Here is a 22,827-nt window from a genome sequence, read left to right as displayed (position 1 = left end):
TTCTGAGCACTTTTCACCAATTTTCACCCATTTTTGCCTTCTTTTACCATCTTTGCCTCTTCTGACCCATTTTCAACACGTTTTTAACCCTTTTCACAACTTTTCCTGTGAATTTAGCCCCTTTCAATATACTTTTTGCCCATTTTTGTCTCTTCAAGCCAATTTTTTTGCACTTCAGACAAATTTCCGTCACACAGAACCCATATTTTTCACTTTTCAGCCCTTTGTACCATTTTCCTGCCTATGGGCGTCCTTGCTCACCTGTGTACCTTCCCTCCATAAAACGGCTTAGTGTGAAAGGTGACGGTGGCCGAGTAGCCGCTCTTGACGCAGTTGATGGAGACTTTGCCCCCCAGCTCTACCCAGGGCACGGTGAGGATGGAGCGGGCATAGGCACAGGGCAATGTAAAGACGTATTCCTCATCGTGCTCCAGGAGACAGAGGACCCCTGAGGAGAGAAGACAAACATGAAGTTGTGTGAGTTGATTTCTGTGAACACTGCCTTCCTTTTGTGCATGATTAAATATTTGAGAATTGAACAATAACTAGATCTATGAGCCTGAACGTTTAGGACCAGCCTGCTGATTTTATTATGCAGTGATAATAAAATCTAATAATAAATGAGCTGCTTAGTCTTTAAATCTTAAGTAATGTTAAATCTAATACAGTAGTGTTTTTATGCTCTGTGTGATTTTCAAACTAAAGCAACAACCTGGTTGGAGGCAGAAAAATTGCTCTGTGTTACATTACTGGTATAATACTTTGCACAATGATGTCCTATTGTGAAGAACATTATATAAATGGGTTGGTATCTCCTTCAGGCAGTTTGTGTTTGCGTCTCTCTGGTGCATGTAAGCCCAGAAGAGATGCTATTATACTTTAAGCTCCTGATTGACTTCCAGCATATTATTCAACATCTGAATCATTCAGTCAGTGCATGAGTGGATTTATTTTGTCCTTAACAACAACGTCTTTCTGATTCTCCTCACATGTCCATGAAAAGCTTACTGTTCGTACGCCATAATCACATGTTTACACGGGATCAGGAATGCCTGCATCCATTGTGGCGCCATCATGACACAGAGAGATAAAAAACCTATGTAGTCACGGCAGCATTTATGTGAATGTGTTCCAGTTTGCTCTTTTAAGATGTTACCATAAATGAAAAATGTCTGTGAGCCTCTGCACATGAAGAGCTAGGGGTTTAGATCTTTTTTTAATAGTGAAAGGAGAAATCCTTGAGTGTAAAAATACTCTCCAAGTCATGCACTCATAATTCCACTTGAATAAAGTTCAGAAGTTTCATAATTATCAAGTACTTAAAGTATCAAAAGTCAAAGTATGAGTTAAGGAGAAGGGTTTCTTTCAAGAAAGTTATGCAGCTCCTGAAGTCTTAAAATATATATTTCATCTAAAGTTTAAAAAGAAAATTCTCCTCAGGAAGTTTTAAGCTGTATTTAAACGAGCTGATTTGAGCTGCTTACTCATGACCTAAATTAGACTGTCTGATAAGGTTTTTACTAAGGCAGGTGTGAAAAAATCCTACTTAGTCATTAATATCAGTATACTGAATTTATATCCAAGCATAAGCTGCAGCAGACAGATTTTAGAACAGATTTTAGGCGTGATATGCAGGAGAAAGGGGGCAACTAAAGGCTTGTTGCAACTGATTTTTTTGCCCAAATAATCCTCAAGGTTGTGGTTTTTATCAGTTTATGCCATTGACTCAGTGATACATTACATGTAGCAGACTAAGGAGAACAATTGAACTCTGGACATTTCCACTATTCTACACCACTTTTCCCATTTGGGGCTGCAGGGGGTTGGAGTCTATCCCAGCTACCAATGGGCGAGAGAAGGCATGCAGAGACATTAAAAAAAGATAAAAGACAACCAGATGTGCTCACATTCACACCTACGGGCAATTTAGAATCACCATTCGATCAACAAGCATGTCTTTGGTCTGTGAGTGGAAGATGGAGTACCCAGAGAGAGCCCATGCATGCAGAACAAAGGAAGACCCAGTCGGACTGGGATTTGAACCATGAATCATCTACTGTGCCACCTCAAGAGAAATACAACATTTACTGTAGGTCAATATTTAAAAGAACTTTCTATAAAGCAACACTGACATTTTTAAATGAAAGCATTATTTTCTCTTGGGACTTGGCTTAAATAAGAAGATCAACACCACTGTGATACCTGTATGGCAAGCAGCTAGCAGCCAACTGAGCTAAGTATGCGGACAATAAAGGAGAAACTTTAGACAAGATCCTTGAAAGTTAAATAAATAAATCTGTTTTTATGAAACTTTCAAATATAATGAAGTACACTGTTCAAGTTTATTCAACTTGTACAGAAAACAAAGATTAAAATGATTTAAAAGATTTGTAAAAATGTGGTTTTGGTACTGGGACCCATTTAGACTGATGGAAAAATGCACCAACCATTGTTAATTCATCTGATAATAACTAAACTCCTAAAAGCTAAAGATTGTCAAACTTATTTCTATACCAACATTAATGAAAACATCATCAAAGTTACACAAAATGTGTGCAACATGCCTTTTAATCCATTAAATATAACAACTGTACTGTGTTCCTCCATCTGCTGACTTGCCATCAATCCAACAAATCCAGGCCATTCATAAGCACAGAATCCAGCACTAACAGTAAAGTAGCTACAGAAATAAACTCCACTAATCAATATCCTCAGTATACAGGGGTCACCATGTTCTCTGACGGCTGCACAAGCCCGCGCACACGATGATGAAGTGCTGCGTCACGACCTGCTGACAGGTATTCAGAGGAACACTGAGCTGTGATGTCTGAACTGATCAGCTCATGTATCCAGATTCAGTCAACGGGGCTCAAGGACTTCCTGTCTCTCTGCTCAGGGTGACTTAGGAAAAATAAATCTACAGAACACGGCGGGATGCTGCTGACAGAGAGGACTGGATTATTGATTGCCATGGGAGAGGTCTCACACTGTTTCATAAAGGACAGGACATTGTGACAGTGTAAAAAAATTATGTTTTGACATTTTACTCATTTTCTCTTATGTTTAAAAAGGTAAGCTTTTTTAAAGTCGATGTCCTTTTTGATTGTTTGAGGTACATCATAATGATGTAGATTAAACTTAGAGCTCCAGTGAGGAAGCTTCTTCTGGTTATGAAACTGTCTAAAATTAATATTGATGCCTCTGTATGAGCTACAAAAAGAAAAGGGACTGTCAGCATAAAGACTGATCCTTTTCATAGTTATTTTAATGCCTGAGAGCGCTGCTGCTGTCAAAACCGCTGTTTTTTTCTTCTTTTCCCTCAGTGATCTCTCCACACTCAAACCTTTTAACACAATGTTTGATGTGTGACAGATGCTCTGTGTCACCTGCTAATCACATGCATGTTTTCTTATGTTTGAAACTGGGTTTATCCTGGTCCTCCTTCTAGGAAATGCTGTAAAAAGCACTTGTAGTTCCCTTCCCTTCAATCTCAATTTTTTTGGCATTCCTGCATATTTTTCTTGTTTTCCTGGCAGGGACAGAAATATACTGCCTTCTTTCTCTTTTCTTTTAGAGTCTGTACTTTGTTTCAGTCACTTTGATTTAATCATTTCAGTTTCACAAGTCACATCAAGTTATATTTATAAACCTGAAAATTGTGAAAATATAATTTTACTAAATTAGTTTTACCATTAAAGGTCATTCATCCCATGTGGTGTCTGTTCTTTCCTGAACTTGACACAAAGGTTATGCTCTACCAGCGGTTCTACTATATTAAAATTAAATAAATAATTCAGCACCTCTAATTGATATATCATGTAGCATATGGAAGCTTAAAGAAAAACAAAAAAGCACACCTTGAAGTCACCTACACTGTACGTTATAAATAAAAAGTCCAAGAAGTCATGCTGGCTCAGCAGAAAAATGGAGCCTCTGTTTAACAGCTTTTACCAGCAATAATCACATACATTGAATACACTTTATATATGTAAGAACACTATGATAAATGCCTGCATAAATACTGGAAATTTTAATAAATTTTTATTATCAGCAGCACTCTTACTGTTTTAAACAATATGATGCATTCCAATGTATAATAAATTACAGTGTGATAATATGAGACAATACCATACAGTATGATAAGAGATAATCCAATATGATATGATGCAATACAAAATGATACAAGACGATACATAACTAGAAAAGCACTCGGAGAGTGCAGACCTCCGCCATTAGACCTATCTCCCAATAGTACAGAATCCTTTGAAAAATTCCTGGATCCAGACGGGGATCCAGATCACTCCCAAAATCCAATCAGTTCTTTCTTATGCCATTTCTGACATTTCATGAAAATTTCATCAAAATCCATCCATAATTATTAGAGTTATGTAGCTAACAAACAAACTAACAAACCCTGCCAGTCACATAACCTCCTTGGCAGAGGTAACAAGACCATACGATACAAGACATACAAGATGATAAATATGTGATATGATACTAAATGATAAAACACAAGACAATACAATACGATGCGATACAAGACGAAATGATATGATGTGATACATTACAAGAAGATACAATGTGATACGATATGAAACGACAGAAAGGACCGCTAATATTGTCCACTTAGAGAAACTTGCCTTGAACTCAATGTTATTTATTTGTTGTTCAAGTTTTGTCCAGCCCCTCTAGTTTATCATTTTTTGGGTAATGTGCTACAAAGAAATTCATTAGAGTAGTCAGATACTTTTCTTGTTCTAATTAGTACAATATTGCATTAGTTCTGTATTCAGGTAATCTGATAGTTTAGACAAGTTGATAGGATATGAAATGATGAAAGATTATACGAGAAGATATGAGACAATACAAGATGATACGATACGAGACAATACTTCATGATCTAAAGAGCACCATAATGCAGTCATTCTGTATTAAAGTAATCTTCTGCTTAGATAGTTTGCCTACTTTTTCATCAATAGTGATCTGTCCTTAGTGTTTGATACCCACTCAACAGTAATCTGTCGTTGGAAAAAAGTCTATATTTCTCTTTTCGAGATGATATGATCAAAGATGATTCCAACCCCACAGTATAAGATGACACGATACATTAAAAGATAATGCGAGATGATCTGAGATGCTTTGGTTCTGTTTTCAAGTAATGCCTTACACCAGAGGACTTTGCTGAAACCCTTAAAAGACTCTAAAAAGACTGACACCTGAGACCCTCTCACATCTAAAGACTATTTGTTGGCAAGCCCCTGAGTTTTGAGTCTCAGACTAAGATTTTGCAAATTGTGGTCAAGTGGATCACGTCAAGTCAAGTCAGGTCGGAGCGGGTCAACTTGGTCAAAGTGACAAGCTAATTGAACTAGATGAATGGCTGAGGGGAGTGCATTAATTTGTAAGAAATATGCCCACTTGTTTCAAATACAAATTCAAAAGCTTGTTTGGTATTGTTTTCATTGAAACAACCATGGCTAGTACTGTGTGCTTCTTCCCAGTTTATTGTCAGCTTGTTCCCATATTAAGGAGTTGGAAAGACTATGAGACTTATGAGGCCGCAGTTACAGAACATGGGCCTTAAACTAGGCTGTGCAATGATAATAGAGTCAGTACATTCAGAAATAACTGAACAGTCAGCTACACACCATGCCAATACAACCAACATATGTGAAAGGTCATAAAAGAGTTTCAGTTTTTGTTGGTACCTATTACCTTTTATAGCATGTAACACAATAACATTAGTTGCTTTTAAATGGCTGTTGTCTTGCGAATTACCTTTAACTTAATGAAGTTAGAAAAAAGCAACTTTGAAATCTGATTTACTGTGATTGATGTAACTATACATTTATGTACAAAAATATTCTTAAATTTTACTAATCATGCCACATTCTTTTACATTCCACACAAAGAATGAGTCTATTTTTGAAGTTCAGATAACTTTTTAAAGCAGTGTTTGTTTAAAAAAACATATTACTGAGTAGTGCAGAGTTTGTTCTTAAAAAAGCTCAGCTGTAATTACAATCTTGTACTGTTAAATGCAGCAACGGAAAGTTCCAACCAAAGTGAATAAATCAAACTTATCAGATGTAAAGTATTTCATTTATTTTTTGTGTCAGCTTACCTTCTCCCACCATGGACACTCCTATCGACATCCCCATGAACTTGCTCTTGGTCCATACATGGGCGTTGACGCACATCCTCCTCTCCCGGCACTCACAGTAAAAACTCGACACTGGTGGATGATGGGAAACCTGCTCAGCCACAAACCGAACCCTGTAACATCCTCCTGTTGAATCCTCGTCCTGTTGTGTGTTGTTGGGGCCCCTGCTAGGCTCCCATGAAGACCCCTGGTTAGATCTGACTAAAGGTTTGACTTTATCCCGGGGAACTTCCCAGGAACAATGGAAAGTCTCTCCCAGCACCGGGTTGTACGGCTTTTTGGCCACGGCTCCTTTCCGGCCCTCGTGGAAGGCGGTCAGGTAGTACTCGACAAAACGTACGATCCTGTCCTCGGCTGTGGCCCCAGCTGTGATGGACAGGAACATGTCAGGGTGGGCCATAAAGTTGGCATACATCTCCAGAAGTGATCGCTTTTCTAAAATGAAGGTAGGTAGAACCACCTACAACAAAACCGACAAAAAATTTTTTTTATTTATTCAGGAAAAGGCAGGATTTATCACAACAATTCAGCCATAAACATTGCAAACTTTATTTCTAAGAGCATGTAGAGTTTCTATTTTATCAAAGTTGCAGTGTCTCACCCGCGTGAGGTCCATGCCCAGTTTGAGCTGGGAGAGCAGGTGGAGGATGATGCTCCGCTGGTCGTCCAGGACACCCAGGTCCTCCTCTTCATTATCCTCCGTATCTGTCACCTCTTCTATGGGGCTGATGTCTTCAAGCCCTGGGTGGTGCTATGAAGACAAGAAAATATGAGGATCATCACCTTTTTAATCTCATCTTTAAAGGGAATATGGAAGATTACTTTTAAGCTTGTTAAGGGTAAAGAGATTAGAGTTTTTGGACCCAAAAATAGACAAATTGCAGTCTGCTGGCTGGTAACTAGAATATAAATGCCTCAATATTTTTTTTACTTCCACTTGAAGACATAAATCTTTCAAAATAAAACATGACAAATACACAGGTGCATAGTTTTGTGTTAAAAATGCTCAGAATTTTCTATTAGGAGTTGACTATGTGATGATATAGACAGCACGTCATATAAATCAACAGTGTTTTCCATCGATGTGCTTTATATTGTTTTGGAAATCAGGTATAAAACAGGACTCTAAAAAGGTTTCAATGAAAAAATATGACACCAAAACGGTCACTGGCTGTATGTCAATATGGACAGCCCTTCTCTCATCCCTTCCATTGTGCAAAAGTAAAACCCTGTGATCTGAACTGACTATTGCAGCGGTGACGTAATTTGAAGACGAGATGGGGACTGGTGAAACTGTAGGATTGATGCCATGCCTCCTCTAACAAAATCCCTCATTTAACTCACTGATAAAATGCCAAAGATCCCTCAGATCTATAGAGTCAGCAGCAGAGCAGATTCTTTTGTTTTCCAGAGCAGGTATTCTTTGTCATAGAAAGCCCTGTGAGTATTTTGTTAGTTTTTTATTGTTGCCTCTTGCTTGAACCAATAAAACCACTCAGAACAATGAAAATTTGGCCAAACATCAGCACATTAATAACTTACAATCACCACACAACTCAGGTTTGAAGCAAATAAAAGATTCTTTAACTTTGCACTTAATATAGCCCTCTCTGTTTTCTGTCTTTCTTTAGTTTTTTGATACTATTTCAAAATGAGTTCATCTGACTGAGAGTCTACTTGTGTTTGCAGCTCTTTTGCTTTACTACTGCATACCATTTAAACACCACAGTTACTTTACAGAGTGGCAACTACACACTTAATAAGAAGCTGACTGAAGCTGTTATTATCAGCTTTGCTGTAGCATACCTAGCTGTTGTTTGACAGTTGCCATGTGTACTTGGAGGTTGGTTGTGTTACTGCTGTATTTTACCTTGTTTTTTACATAGCTCGCATACTGCATGACTCGTCCAAATTCCAACTTCCTATAATGCTTAAAAAATCCACATCACTCCCACAGTCTTTTACTTTTGCTAGAGGTGGAAAGAGTTTGTCATCCATGCTTGTTGTTTTTGATTCATGACTCACTGCATCGTGTCCTAATTCCAAAAAAGTTGGGACATTATATAAAATGCAAATAAAACAGAACACTGGGATTTGTGAAATTACTCTACGATCTACACCTTACTTCAACCTCAGTGTTTATCCCAAACATGCCTTAAAGTTCTGTATAGTACTGCATACAAACATATTTTGAGTTTGATGCCTGGAATACATTCCTGAAAAGTTGGGACATGCACATGTCTACCACTACATCCTTTTTTCAAACAGTTTTGACAGCTCTCCCCGTCTTTTCTTGCCTCTGTCCCAACTTCTTCTGAACATGTTGCAGACATCAAAACAATGAAGTTTATCAGTTTGAAAATACAATATCTTATTTTTGTGCTGTATTTAATTGAATAAAAAAAGGATTTGCAAATCAGTTTGTTCTCTTTTCACTCAAATTTTATAAAATGTCCCAATGTTTTTGGAATTTGAGTCTGTATTTGGCCTTCTGTTGCTGGCTTATCAGCTCTGTAACATCTGTATCGATGAACGTATTTGCAAGAGGTAAATGACAATAGACAGTATTCTTATTGATATTTAGAGCACAGGCCTTTGATCTACACTGCTGCCATTTAGCAGGGAGAAGCTCCCAGGTGACTGTTGCTCCATCCATCTTTATGTACAATCAGTTGTCAGAAAAGAAATATAAGCAAAGGAATAGTACAACTTCTTTATTTGAACTCTGGTGAGGATCATTTTCAATCTACTTCCAGATACAGTGGTGTTTGCTGTGCCACATGTCACCTGTAAAGGCCAAATGAAGGAAGATAAAGGTGCTTTCTTCCACCAACATTCACCTGTCAATAACCGTGATAAGGTCACCAAACTCATTTAAGACCAGCTTCCAGCCTGTGAAAGAGGCAACCTATAAATACCAAAGGACATAACCTCATTTACTTCTCATGGCAGCCCACTCATACTCCATTCAGGAATGTCATCCCACCTTTCAAGCCCCCTTTCAAGCCTTTCATATGGAGCACCACGTGTCTTTGAGCAGGAGTGCCTCCTGACACTAGACCTACACAATGCCTTACTGGGTGTAGAATACAGCAAAGGTTGTAGTTGTGTCTTTCATTTGTGTTCCAGCATTCAACTGGAAACTGATCTAGCTGAGGTTAAAGAAGAGCTGATGCCTTTGATATCTCCTGCAGTTTCTCGGGGCAGGACGGAAGACTGAAAAAAAACAAGAAAGAGGCTGATGTATAATGCAGAAAGTGCTCTCAAGCCTGTGGGCAACAACAACTCTCTGTGCACCCCCACCACCACACTGCTCTTTATCTTACATTTAAATCTGTGCTCAATGCACACATGTCCTTTATTCCACTTAAAATACCTCATTTTAATACTTAAAAAGGCAAAAAAGAAAGGAATAATGAGGGAATTTTAATTGCATGGAGCGCTCCTGCAAAAAGGGAGAGAACAAGGCTAGAAGAAAAGCTTTATTCAAGACCGGAGCGACTGCCTGAATGTTACCTGAATATTTCATTCCATGCATGTATGCAAAAAGCTTGGCATATCTACTCTGAGCACACTCTGCACCAAAACATTTCACACATGAGACATGGACACACACAAAAAAAAAAACTCACAGGAGGGAGCATGCTTGAACACACAAGTACAGGAGTCCCTGGAGCTGGTTGGTTCAGCAGAGCAGAGTGATATATATAGACGTGGAGAGGAAAGGAGGGGAGGTAGCGTAGGGGGAGGACTGTTGTGATTCCAGTGGTTCTGATTAATTAAAGAGGTTCTTGACGGAAACAGGAAATTACTGCTGAATAGAACGAAGCATCTCTGCAGAAAATATTCTCCAGTGAATGTACCGCTGGACTTGATGGCTTTCATTTAACACACAACCATTCAATGCAGTTTAACTTGCCCAGAAATGATTAATGGCGTGTCTAAGATGATAAATTAATGCAAACAGTGTTTGTGGAGCGTAGCAGCACGAGGATTTAAAAGTTCACACAATCAAAAAGGTTTCTAAACTTTGTCTTTTTTTCATCAAGACAACATGAAACCTTAAAATTTGGCTTTTAATTTGTACCATTTTACTTGTAATATGTTCATGACATTCATTTTAAGAATGCAATGACATTTTATTTTAATTCCAGCATATTATAAATTAGTCAAAGCAAGGGTTTGATTAGGATTAAAATGCAGATTGTTAGTGATTAGGGTTAGGTTCTTGTGGAAGGGGATTAGGGTTAAGATAAGGGCTGAGAAGTGTGGTTTTAGGTTGTATTAAGCTTCAGTTGGAGTCAAGGTTCAGTGAGGGTTAAAGGGCTGGGGTCAGGGTCTAGATGAAGCTGAGCCTTGTTCACTGATTCTGTGTTGAATCTGTGCCATTGCAAACACTGCAGGTTTGCATAGCCCTTAACCTACACAGAAGCCTGCCCACATTGCCCAATGTAGCACTTCTAAAAAAGTGACTAATATGGATGCTTAACAATTTAACTTGTATAGCAAATTAGTTGGCACAAGATTTATGAGTCAGTATAAATAATAATTAGCATGTCATATAACCAGTGCGGTGTCAGGTCAGGTCAGGTATGGGAGCATAGGCACGTCAACCTTGGTCCTGTACTTCTTTGGCCTGTTGATGGCCATCCTCCAGATCTGCACCTGGCCCATGTCCAATTTCATCAGGTATCCTCCCAGCTGCTCTCTCCAACATGCAAGCAGTCACCCAAGGCGTCTTGGACGACCTGTATGCATTGAGCTGGATCAGGCTGGAACACGCATCAGGTGCCTGTAAAAGCGCAGCTGCCATTCCCGTTTCAGGCAGCTGGGTCTTCCCATCCCTGCTCTCCTGAGCATGTCAGCATTAACCATACAGTCTTACCAATGATACCCAAAGATGCGCAGAAGAGAAGTTGTCAGAAAGGAGTCAGGTCAGCGCTTGTGGCTATCAGTCAAAAATTCAAAAAACTATGTTTGAAATGGTTAGCATACAAAACATTTCTCTAAATTTCAACATTTAGCAGATAAAGCAGACCTCATGTTTATTCGTAATCATGCCGCCTCTCACAGGGTTGGGATTAAGGCTGTTAACAGGCCACGAAATCCCTATTCGGTTAAACATGCATTTGAATTGCATTTAACTGACTTTTCTAAAGTAGAGAGAAAATGCTCAGAAAACAGAGTCATCACACGGTCACTGTGTCAGTGGGTGTGTGATGTGAGGCTGCTGTGCCAGGTAAAATATGGCTAAAGTTAGCAGCTAGCTCCGCCAGCCTTTGCAGATTAATATTGTGGTTGTTGTGGTTACTCACCACTTTGGTTGAGTAGTGATGCATGAGTATAACCCTAAAAAGGCTACATACAACTTTGATACTATTTTCTAGTTCAAACTGCCAGACCATGCTGTTCTCACTACATTCTAAATGCTAACTCTTCCACAATAGGGATCAAGTGTTTTGATTGGTCAGATCTGTGGTAACTGGGGAGAAACTTTGAAAAAATCAGTGATGCCACCAAAAATTTCTGTCCCAGTTTTGCACAGTGAAGTTACATTGCTGGTGAAAAAAACACATTTGGTGTGCAAGGGCCTTAAGTACTGCATTTGAAATCTATCAAAATCTACAATGATGTTTTTTGGCAACTTGGTTGCATTAGAGGTTAAATGTGAGGACAATGTTGACACATCTTCATCAAATGGCAACCTCTAGTGTTAAAAAAAAAAAAACTGAAGCTGATGTGGAAGTGTTAAATCTGCAGTTCCTGAAGTGTCCACTTGAGGCTGGCTGCAGAAGCACCTGAAGTGGAGTAACCACCCAATATTAAAATGCTAAGTTTAACAGTAGAAAATTACATGTTTACAGCCTGGTTCAAAGAGGGATTTTGGTCAGAATAGTTTAGGCTTTCATGATCACACACTGTATGGGGGGGGGGCATAATTAGAGGCATGGCTAATATAAGTACCAGCTTGCTGGCCAGACCTCGGCTCAACCTCCTTTTTAATAATTTGATCAAAAATTCGTTTTAGGGAGTGGTGTACCATGTTAACAGCCATGGATTGGATTTTAAAAGGCAGCTTCAGCAACCACATGGTTGATGTTACTCGGACTAAAGTCCAATACTTCATACAGTCCATGATCTCCTCTGATCTTTCTATGGTCCATTTGTTAGAAACTGCTTTACATGTTAAGAAGAAAAACATGCTGCTGAATGGCAGGCCATAATTAACTCTCAGTTGCAACCAATTATGAGGGGAAATGCTGTCTAATTGGCTGCTTGGGTTTCCACTCTGTCACCAACTGTCTCCTATTTGGCACTGAACAGGAAAAACACAGAAAGCTGTTTTTTTTAGATTTTTTTTTTTTTTTTTTTTTACTTTAAATCATGCCTGATGCAGCCGGTAAAGTTAGGGTTCATTTAAAAAAGTCGTCAACCTCAAAATTAAAAAGGAATATAATAATAAGCAAAATATTTACATAACATCACCAAATTGAAAGCAGCCAGACAGATTCTATACATCCTGACAACCTACAGCTTTTCTGATTAATAGCTCATGTGTTATCAATAAAGTATTAGTATTAGTATGTATTGATTCAACAACCAAAGTTTTACCCATAAATTAAAAACAGAATTAAGAAATCTTCATCATGATAGAGGAAGAGACTTGGTATTTCATATCCTTTTGTCCAATTTAGCAAATTTAGAGGATGCCTTACTTGTAAATGTTTACCACCAGAACGAGCCCTGCTGGCTAGTTTGTTCTATAATTTATGAAGTCAACAAAGAGTCTCTGTGTCGGAGGAAAAGCTCACATTTTAGATAAGTGATGTTTACTGCTAAAATGCAGTAGCCCCTTAGGCTGCTACTTCCCTTTTCAACCCGTATCTTAAAAACAGATGCAAAGACTAACAGCAAACCATGTGAGGACACAGGCACAAACAGAAACAGCTTGTAAACACTCACACTGCATTGCTGTGTAGCTACAGGCTTGACTGGCATAAAGCTGGATCTCATCTCCAAAAAGGGTAAAAAGGGTAAAAAAAAAAAAAAAAAAAAAAAAAGAACTGTAAAAAACAGAAGAAGCTATAGGATCCAGAGAAAGGAAGATAAGTTGTTGCAGCTCAAACAAACTCCTCAAGGTTCAAACCAGTGCAAACTCCAATTAAAGAGGTGTAGTCTCCAAGGAGAGCCTGTCAAAATACTATATCTTTTCAGAAGTTTTAAATTCTGATGGTGCCCAAAGGAAAAAACAAGCCTTCTTCTTCCAAGCTGAAATCTCTGCCTGAATGAGCAGCCTTCCTTGAGGAATCCTGGGTCCTGCTTCAAGAGACGTACAATGTGACTGAGTTAAGGTGGTAAGCTGCTGTGCGTGACTTACAGAGTCTCTCCCACCACCCACTCTGACAAATCAGGGAGGAGGGGAGGGGAGAGGGGGTAGAAAAGCTCAGGGAAAGTCCCAGTGACGTTTCCCTCTGCATCCTCCCTTCATCCCTCTGGCGTGCTTCCCTTACATCTCTTTCCATTTTTACCTCCTCCCTGCCTTCACCATCCCATGTCCCTGCGCTCTCCTCCCTCCTGTATTCCTCTGGCAGGCTTCGCTGCTTTTAACCCTCCTCCTACACCATATTTCCCTCCTTGTATTCTGCTTTTATTTTATTCAAGTGTGTGTATCGGCTTGATCTGGTAGACTTGCAAACCTACAGTTTGTGTACACTGATCTGTGTACACATGTAGCATGTTAAGATGGCAAAAATTTACCCATGATGTCACACTTGATAGTCCTATTTCAAACTCTCAGACTGCCATTTCCTAAAAGAAAATTTAATTTCCACAACTTCTACAATAATAACCACAAAAATAAAATGTTAAGAAAATAAGGATCTTGACCTAGACTGCGTATCTTAAAATGTATTCAACAACCTGTTTGCTAAAATAGGTCTATAATAACAAGCTAACATGTTATTTTATTTAAAAAAGTGACTAAACATGACGATACATAATCAATAACTTCTGCATTCAAAGTGTAATGTGAGTATTCAGATAGTATTTTAAGTTACTAAGTAGCTAAATGTTACCATTAGCATTTGCTAATGCCCTCCTAGAACTCATGTTTTAACATTAATTAGCAAGATGTTGTCCTACTGTGGCTAGCACATTGAACATTAGCTCGCACAAGCTGCAATGGCAAACCGCGCTAAAATGTGCCATTTCCATTCTTAAATTGAAACACTAACTACAATTAGCTGCCAGTTTACTATGCGTAAAAATAAGCTAACACTGCTAATATGTTAATATAAGCCTATATTTGATGTTGCCCTGCTGTTCTACTGTATATATTATAAATATTGATACACTGTGTAGCTTATATTGAACATTATTCAATGTTCTACTGAAGTTAATGCATAAACATTAGCTAGTATTGGCTGTAAATATATCAACTGTGTCCTCCTGTAGCTAATGCAAAAATGAAAGGCTAACAATCACTGTATTCCTACTGTAGATCGCACTTAAAGCACGATCTAGCTTAAGCTGTTATCCGTCTATAACTAATGGTAAACAGAGCAGAAATTCAATTTTTATATTCTCACATTAAAACTTAAACTACCGTTACCTGTTGCCCTACAGTAGGTAGTTGGTAAAAACAGCTAATACTGTTGTCAAACTCTAGCTAATACATTAACACAAGCCTACTGAACTACTGTAGCTAATACATGAATATTTACTGTCTTACAAATCCCACCCTTTTTTACTGAATGCATATATTTTGAGTGCATAACATAAGTATGTTATCTGGAACACACTGTCAAATAATGGATGTTGTGTTTACCATAGCTGATGCAAACATTAGCTGCTGTCCTACTGATGCTTACCCAACAAAAATATAAATAAAGGCTACTAATCATTGTTGTCACTCTTTAACGAACACACAAATCACTAATGATCACTGTTGTCTTAATTATAATTCATGTGTAAACATCAGCAAACACTTGCTGTTGTCCTGTGGTAGGTAAATGGTTAAACATTAGCTAACATTGGCTCTTGTCCTACTGAAGATAGTGTATAAACAATAACTAGTCCTGAGTTCTATGATTAAAAATAGCAGTAAAACACAGCAGCAGTTTTTCTCACCCTCATATGACGTCAAAAATGGTTTCCATGTTAATGTTGTCAATGAGCTTCTGTCTGACTCTTCAACCTACTTGTGCTCCTTTTTTTTTTGTTTTTACAAATTCCCTTCTTTATATTCCACTAAATATAATTCTCTCTGTAAAAATCTTCTGTTATAATCCGTTCCAGCTCCACAGACTTCCTTTTAATTGACTCCAATCTCATATTTGATTCATTCTTCCTCTCTCATCCTCCGCCCTCGCGCTGTCATCTCAGTCATTGCTTCCTCCATTCACCCTCTTCATTTACGACATCCGCTAGTCTGTTTCATCACCATCTTTCTCCTTCACTGTCTCGGTTTGATTCTTGCTTCCTGCTCTTCTTCTTTCCTCTCCACGTCTCCCTGTATCCATCTCTCTCGCTCTCTTTCTCAAGTCATCAGGGGACAGTGTGGGCGTCTGAAGAGGGCTTATATATATGGCAAGTCTGCTCATGTTTTCACTTCAAAGACTTTTAACTTCACGCTTCAAAACAGGCTAGATAATTTATTTTTGGTCAAAACATCACCTGAGAAAAGGAGGATAGTGTAGTAAAGCTTTGAAACCGTCCCCCAACTGAAGTGTCCTCTTTCTGGCTCTGCCTTTGAAGTTTGTGTGTCAGAGCAAAGTGGATCTCTCCTCCTTACCCTCCTTTAACTCCTTTGGGCAAAGTGAGCATAAAAGGGGAATGATAGCCTGTGTTATTAGTCATTGCCAGCACAGAGAGGACAGATTTGTTGGGCAAATATATTTTTTTCATCTCCTTCTACCTCAACTGGATTTTTAATTGGCTGGATGTGTAGATATAAAATATCGCAGGAACTTGGAGGTTTAAGAGGCCTGCATGTTCTTCAATGTACAATTGTTAAGACTTTGAATACCCCACAATCTACAGAACATAATATCATCAAAAGATTCAGAGAATCTGGAGAAATTTATGTGCACAAGGCAAGAGTGAAGGCCAACAGTGGATACTCATGATTTTCAGGCCTCCAGGCAGCACTGCATTAAAGACAGGCATGATTCTGTGCCGGAAATCTCTGCATGGGCTCAGGAACACTTCCAGAAATCATTGTCTGTCAAAACAGTTTGCTGTGCCATCCGCAAATGTAAGTTAAAGCTGAATCATGCAAATAAGAAGCCATATGTGAACACAATCCAGAAACACAGCCATCTTATCTGGACCAAAGCTCATTTAAAATGGTCTAAGGCAAAATGGAAAACTGTTCTGTGGTCAGGTAAATCAAAATTTGGATTTCTTTTTTTCATAAACCACAGATGTCATGTCCTGCAGACTAAAGAGGAGAGAGAACATCCAGCTTGTTATCAGAGCACGGTTCAAAAGCCTGCATCTCTGATGGTATGGGGTTGCATTAGTACCTATTACATGGGCAGCTTACACATCTGGAAAGGCACTATCAACGCTGAATAGTGATTAGAGATTTTAGAGCAACATATGCTCTCATCGATACAATGTCTCTTTCAGGGAAGGCCTGGCATATTTCAGCATGAAAATGTTAAATCCCATACTACATCCATCACAACAGCATAGCTTTGCAGTAGAAGAGTCTGGGTGCTGAACTGGCCTGCCTACAGTCTGAGTTAAAAGTAGATTAGGTTATTATGGAGTTTGACTCCATCCCAATCCACCTTGTCATATGAACCACTATTTTTTTAGACTGTGTCCTTAGTTGCACATTTCCCTTTCAGTTAAAACAGTACTGGAATAACACCAATAAACCAACTGATTATTGCTATGATTTAAATTCTCCTCAAAGAGACATGCTCACTGTGCAGCCTTTGGGTTGACTAACCTGGCCCCTTGCTGGTAAACATGTCACTTAGTGTATTTTGAAGCATTTTGCTGCATCTGTAGCCAGGGCCGTCCTCGTTCTTATTTGCTCCCTCTCTGCTCCACCTTAACTTTCCTGTGACAGTTCATTTTGCCTGGTGATAATATTGTCAATGCCACAATGTTGTCAATGCCAATTAAGAAGCAGCAGGTGGACAGTTGATATATGGCAAAAACACTAAGGCAACAGCTGCTATGAGCTGCCCATAGGGGAGGATAAAGGGGAGAGTTTTCTGGGGCCCTGCCAAACTGGGAGCCCATGGAGATTGGCAAAATCATGGTCTGTTGTATAGTTAAGCTCTGATAACCATATTTTATTTTTAACCTGGATAATAACCACTCTTATCAAAGCAACAAAAATATATTTTATTTATTTTTGCTGTAGTATGATCAATGTAGTCTTTTTTAAAGTAAACCCCTTTTCTTAAAAAAGAATTACCATTTATTCCTAATGTTAACCATGTGGATGGGCACACTGAACTGAAATATTAGGACAGGAATGTCAGACTTCATAGCTAGGCCACAAAGTGCACATACATCAGGATGCTAGAAAATAAAGCAGAGGAAACAGGGACAACGCTAACGGAAAAAAATAGGTGTTTGAAAAAATGGCAAAAAAGTTTAAAAGTGGCAAAATGGATTTAAAGAGGCGAAATGGGTGAAATAGGCAAAAATGAGCTGAAACAGTGGGGAAAAGGGCTTAAAAAGTGTCACAACAGTTTCAACATTAGAACCCAAATATGGCTTCATACACTTTTTGCTCCTAAATGAAGTAACTGTTAGCCCAACTGTTTGTTGGGACTCAGCAGAAACTGTGGGCAGCCCTGATGATGTGTGCATTCAAAGAGGTCTATGTATATTTTAACCCTTTCCTCCTTTTGGAGCCATGTGGTGGGGGAGGTAGCATCAGCACTGTCACTACCTAGAGCTCACATGTACTGAGTCTCTGTTGAAGGTGGAGATGCTGTTGTAGCTAAGAGCCATGTGGTAGGTTATGTAACATCAGCGGTGCATAGGGGCATGATTGAGATTAGGGGTTTCTTCACTACTGAGCGCTTATCCTTTCATTAGGGCAAATGCTGTTCTCACTGACTGCACATGGCAGGCCAAAAACACCCTTAGGCCACTGGTAAATGTCCCAGTGCTCCCAGTTAGCTACCAATGAATGGGAAACAAAAAATTGGAAATAAAAAAAAGTAAAGTGTACCTTGCTATGATGGATGAGTATGATGGATGAGTATGATGGAACTGCAAAATTATGTTGATTTGACTGAAAACAATGATCATTTATATGAAGTTTAGATTCTGGACAAACCTTCCCATCCATACTATTTAAGCACCATTACAAACATCAGATACAGTTTTAGCTATTAAGTATAATATTTGGGGAATATGGGGCTACTTATCAAAACAAGGGCTGAGTAAAGGCAATGTTTTATGTTTGTACTGGTCCAACTAAATCACACAAATATAGGTTTAGTCTACAGCAAAATATTAATTATAGAGAGCAAGCAATCTACCACTGTGAAGCAGCATGTACATACAAAAAAAAGAATAAAAGCCATGAAAATGTCATGCAGAGATTTTCTCAGCTACCAAATATAAAACCCAATTTTGGTTGCTTTTAACAGCAAAATGAAAACACACTGTGCCACAATCAGACCTCCAAAATCTCAACCTCTTCCTGAAAAACATGAGGCAAGTAGGACTGACATGTTGAGTCTCAGTGCTTCATATATAAATCATAATAAGCTGTTTCATCAGCACAGCCTCTAATGAGAGGATATGAAACACTGCCAGTGCAGACACAGCTGTTACGGTACGCATCCGCTCACACAGGCACACACACACACACACGCACACATTTACACCACCATTTTTAAGAAATGAGCATCATTATGATGCACACTGTAGTGAGAAATGCTCAGGCCAGTGTGACCAATTAGACCCTTGAAGAATACAAATACATGGGCATGGCTACAGTTAAAGACCATCATTTGTATGTAGCTGGTTTCACCTGGTAACAAAGTGTTACAAAAGTTGCAAACTGGCTCTTACAACTTTAGTGACATGAAGGAAGTTGAGCAGGGATGGAGGTAATCGTGCTCAGGCACAGTCATGGTAAATGTGAAAACACTCTGAGATAAGATAGTAAGAACTTTATCAAACACTTAAACATTTCTCATTCAAAAGGTGACAGACATCTCTTTAGAACGGTTTTCTCTCTGACATTAAGTCTACTTTACTGAAACTTTAGTGGCAAACATCATCTAAAAGCTTTGACAGACTGCTGCAGTGATCGACATTGAACTCTAAAAGCCATTTTACTTCTATTCAACAACACTAAATTAAAGAGCAGCAGAAACCTTGTTAAAGAAGCTCTTGCACCATTTACAAACTAGAAAAGCACTTGGAAAGCGCAGACCTCTGCCATTAGCCCTATCTCCCATTAGTGAAGAATCCTTTAAAAAATTCCAGGATCTGTCCCCATGTGCCCCCCACCACACCATTCGCCGATTACCCCCTCCCCAGTGGGGTGGAAACATGGTGAGATACAGCATCGGCTTCGCTATGGGTGGACTGTCATGGTGGAAGCCGATGCTGGTGCCAACAGATGCACTGACAGTCTCACCCATGATCTCATCAGACGACTGGAAGTCATGGCAGAGGGTGAATATTCCTCTATTCTCCCCAGCATTGTGAGTATTCTCCCTACAATTGGCTGTCTTTCTCTCTGTTATGCTCTGACTCGTCTCCTCGACTGGGCCTGGGTCTTAGAACTATATAAAATCCAAAACTTTGAATAGAAACACACCCAACATGCTGCTGGGATTGAAGTTACTCATGTCCTCCATCTCCTGGTGTAAAGTGATAAGAGTGCAGACCTCAGTCATTAGCCCTATCTCCCAATAGTACAGAATCCTTAAAAAATTCCTGGATCCAGAAGGTGATCCAGATCACTCCCAAAATCTAATCAGTTCTTCCTTATGACATTTCTGACATTTCCTGAAAATTTCATCAAAATCCATCCACAACTTTTTGAGTTATGTTGCTAACAAGCTAACAAACCCACCCGATCACATAACCTCCTTGGCGGAGATAAAAAGTCAAACTATTTTCTCACACTGTAAACTGAGCAACTTGTTTAATGAAAAAGCTTGTGCATTTGGGCGGTAAAGATAATGAATTTTCTAAGTATATTTAGTGGTATTCAGTTAGTTTTATTGAGAAAAATAGTAAAATATTTTCATTCTAAATACATGGGTTGCTCTGTGTTTTACTAAAGCACAGTGAGAGACATGGGAGAAAATATTTTCCTACAGCCAGTATTTTCCAGGATCTCTTAAGTAAATCCTGAGTTCAATAAAGAGAGTGGATTAGAGAGCCGAGAGTGAGTCATGGGTTGATATTTTCCACGCTGAGCTCAGACCTGAGAACACGCAGCTCTTTATTTGATGTTTTCACCCTGGGACTGACCGGACCTTTGAGCCAGTTAATAAGACTGAGGTAAAGCTGAGTGGCACCGTCACGTGGACACTTTTTCATTACTTAGCTGATTACTGAAGCTTTACAAACCCTCATTAACTCAATTCAAATTAACAGTAGGGCTTATTATTTCATATTCATGTTGCCTAACAAACACAAAGTATATTTCTGTATTAGCCACTATTAAAGTGTTACAATTTTACCTTGTTTATGGTGAATCTATACAGAAGAGATGCTGCTCATCAGAGGATGATGCTGCCCTCTGCTGGTATTGAACCAAACAACAGATGGGGCAAGGGAGTATGAGCTCAAAGATGCTGCAGAAGGCAGAACAGAAGGAAAATGGAACTGTTATCCTAGTAGTTTGTCAGATAACTATTACAGGATTAATTTTCAGTGCATTTTACTGTTATATATTTGCTTTTTGATTTTCTAAATGCTCTCTTTTAACTGTGTAAATCACTGAATAAATCAATTTCTCTGTTGGTTGTGCTCTACAGATAAATTTGCCTTGCCCGTTCCTATTTTTGATTGGTGACTATTTATCCAGCTTCAAAAATCAAGGAGAAAAAAAACATTAAGAACAGAAATAATTGTGTTTATTTCCCAACTAAAATTTCTAAAGTAGAATGATTCTAATTTCTCTTGGATTTGCACAAATGTATTTTTGCTTTTATTTTTTCTCACTTAGACTCCTGTGGTGCATTTTTTAACCAGAATAGGTCAGAGCTTTCTCCACAGACTTAAGTTGTTCAGAAAGCTACTGTTCAACTTTTTATAGGAACCAAAAAATAAAAACATAACATTCCTGTTCTTGACAGCTTGCACTGACGTTTTATTTTTCAGTGATACTGATTTAAAGAAAAGAGATATATTACATAATGACCATTTTTAATTGAAAAGTGACAAATATATATGTTAAGTTGTGATTGGATGTTGCCTGTTGTAAAGTGATAATGTTCTTTTGATTATGTTTCAACTGAATTGTCGTTTTAGATGTGAGACACATTTGCACCATGAGTGAAGTTAGCCACCGAGTTCAGGTTCCTGTCTGTTTGGGCTCAGATGGCCTAGTTGTTTAAGGTGCGCCCCATAAACGCGGGCGGCCCGGGGTTGGAATCCGGCCTGTGGCTCTTTCCAGCGTGTCTCTCCCTCACTCTCTCTGCCCTGTTTCTGATTCTATCCACTGCTCTTTCTATCAATACAGGCATAGAAAAGCCCAAAATAAATCTTTTAAAAGAAAAGGATTCCCCTCTGTGACTTAGAGTATTCCCAAAAGATGCTTAGTGAGCATGCATTGCCTTGCTATGAGGTTGACTGCTTTGTTCTTCAGATTTTCAAGAGTTACTGCAACGCTGTCATATTGTAAAATATTAAACACTGTCATAAGTGCAGTTTATATGTAGTGCGGACCTATATAAACACTTCTAAAGTGTTAAATGTAACTCTTTATTATTTTAATTGACACTGTCAATGTTGCTGTGTATTTTACTTACTCATAAAGGTGTGACTTTACCTGAACAACCCGGTTGGAGATCTATTCTTTAGGTGTTCTCGCCTCTAAGGAAAGATGATTTTTTATTATACAACTCCTCAGTAGCTACTCAGTACTTAGTACTTGAACCAAACCTTATATTAAATACTTTTTACGAGTATTTGAGTAGATTTATAGACTAGTACTTTTACTTAAGTAATTTTTAACCAGAGTAACTGCACTTTTACTTGAGTTCAACTTGAGTAGTGGAGTTTTTCAACCTCTGCTTTTAAAGTCTTAAATGGTCTTGTACTCAGACATATAAGAGGTCCTCTAAATGTACTTGGGCATCCCTTCAATCATTGGTTCTGCTGGTTGTACCAAAACACTCACTTGTACCTAAAAACGAGCAGGGCTTTAAGAGCTAACCTGTAAAGCAGATGGATTGGTCAGATTTTATGTCTGTCATCAGGCAGATCTATCTAAACTTCAGGCTCAAATGACTGTTCCAGACTGAGAATTACAGACCAATCCGAATCATTTGAGGAGAAAAGGCGGTAAGAGTGAAGAGTTTAGCTGCTGTTTTATCCAAACCATACTGTATTTCTTTAATAGAAAAGTAAAGAATCGCACAGAAAAAAGAGACAGTTTTACTCTTCTTCTGAGCATGAGTGCAAGGAACAGTGATCAGTGGTATTGGTTGCCT

General features: G+C 38.7%; 1 protein-coding gene across 1 annotated transcript in view; it reads right to left on the bottom strand.

Moving 5' to 3' along the window:
• LOC121523720 (oxysterol-binding protein-related protein 10) overlaps nt 1-22,827 on the bottom strand; it is a 113,474-nt gene that overhangs the window by 4,184 nt on the left and 86,463 nt on the right. Inside the window, exons 8-10 of the mRNA XM_041808720.1 lie at nt 6,765-6,914; nt 6,125-6,623; nt 262-448 (exon numbers count right to left, since the gene is read on the bottom strand). Of these exons, the coding sequence (XP_041664654.1) occupies nt 262-448; nt 6,125-6,623; nt 6,765-6,914 (836 nt within the window). The remainder of the gene's footprint in view (nt 1-261; nt 449-6,124; nt 6,624-6,764; nt 6,915-22,827) is intronic.

This window comes from Cheilinus undulatus, linkage group 16 (genome assembly GCF_018320785.1).
Source record: "Cheilinus undulatus linkage group 16, ASM1832078v1, whole genome shotgun sequence".
Taxonomy (NCBI): domain Eukaryota; kingdom Metazoa; phylum Chordata; class Actinopteri; order Labriformes; family Labridae; genus Cheilinus; species Cheilinus undulatus.
Note: the sequence above shows the minus strand (reverse complement) of the source record. Positions and strands in the feature narration are given on the sequence as shown.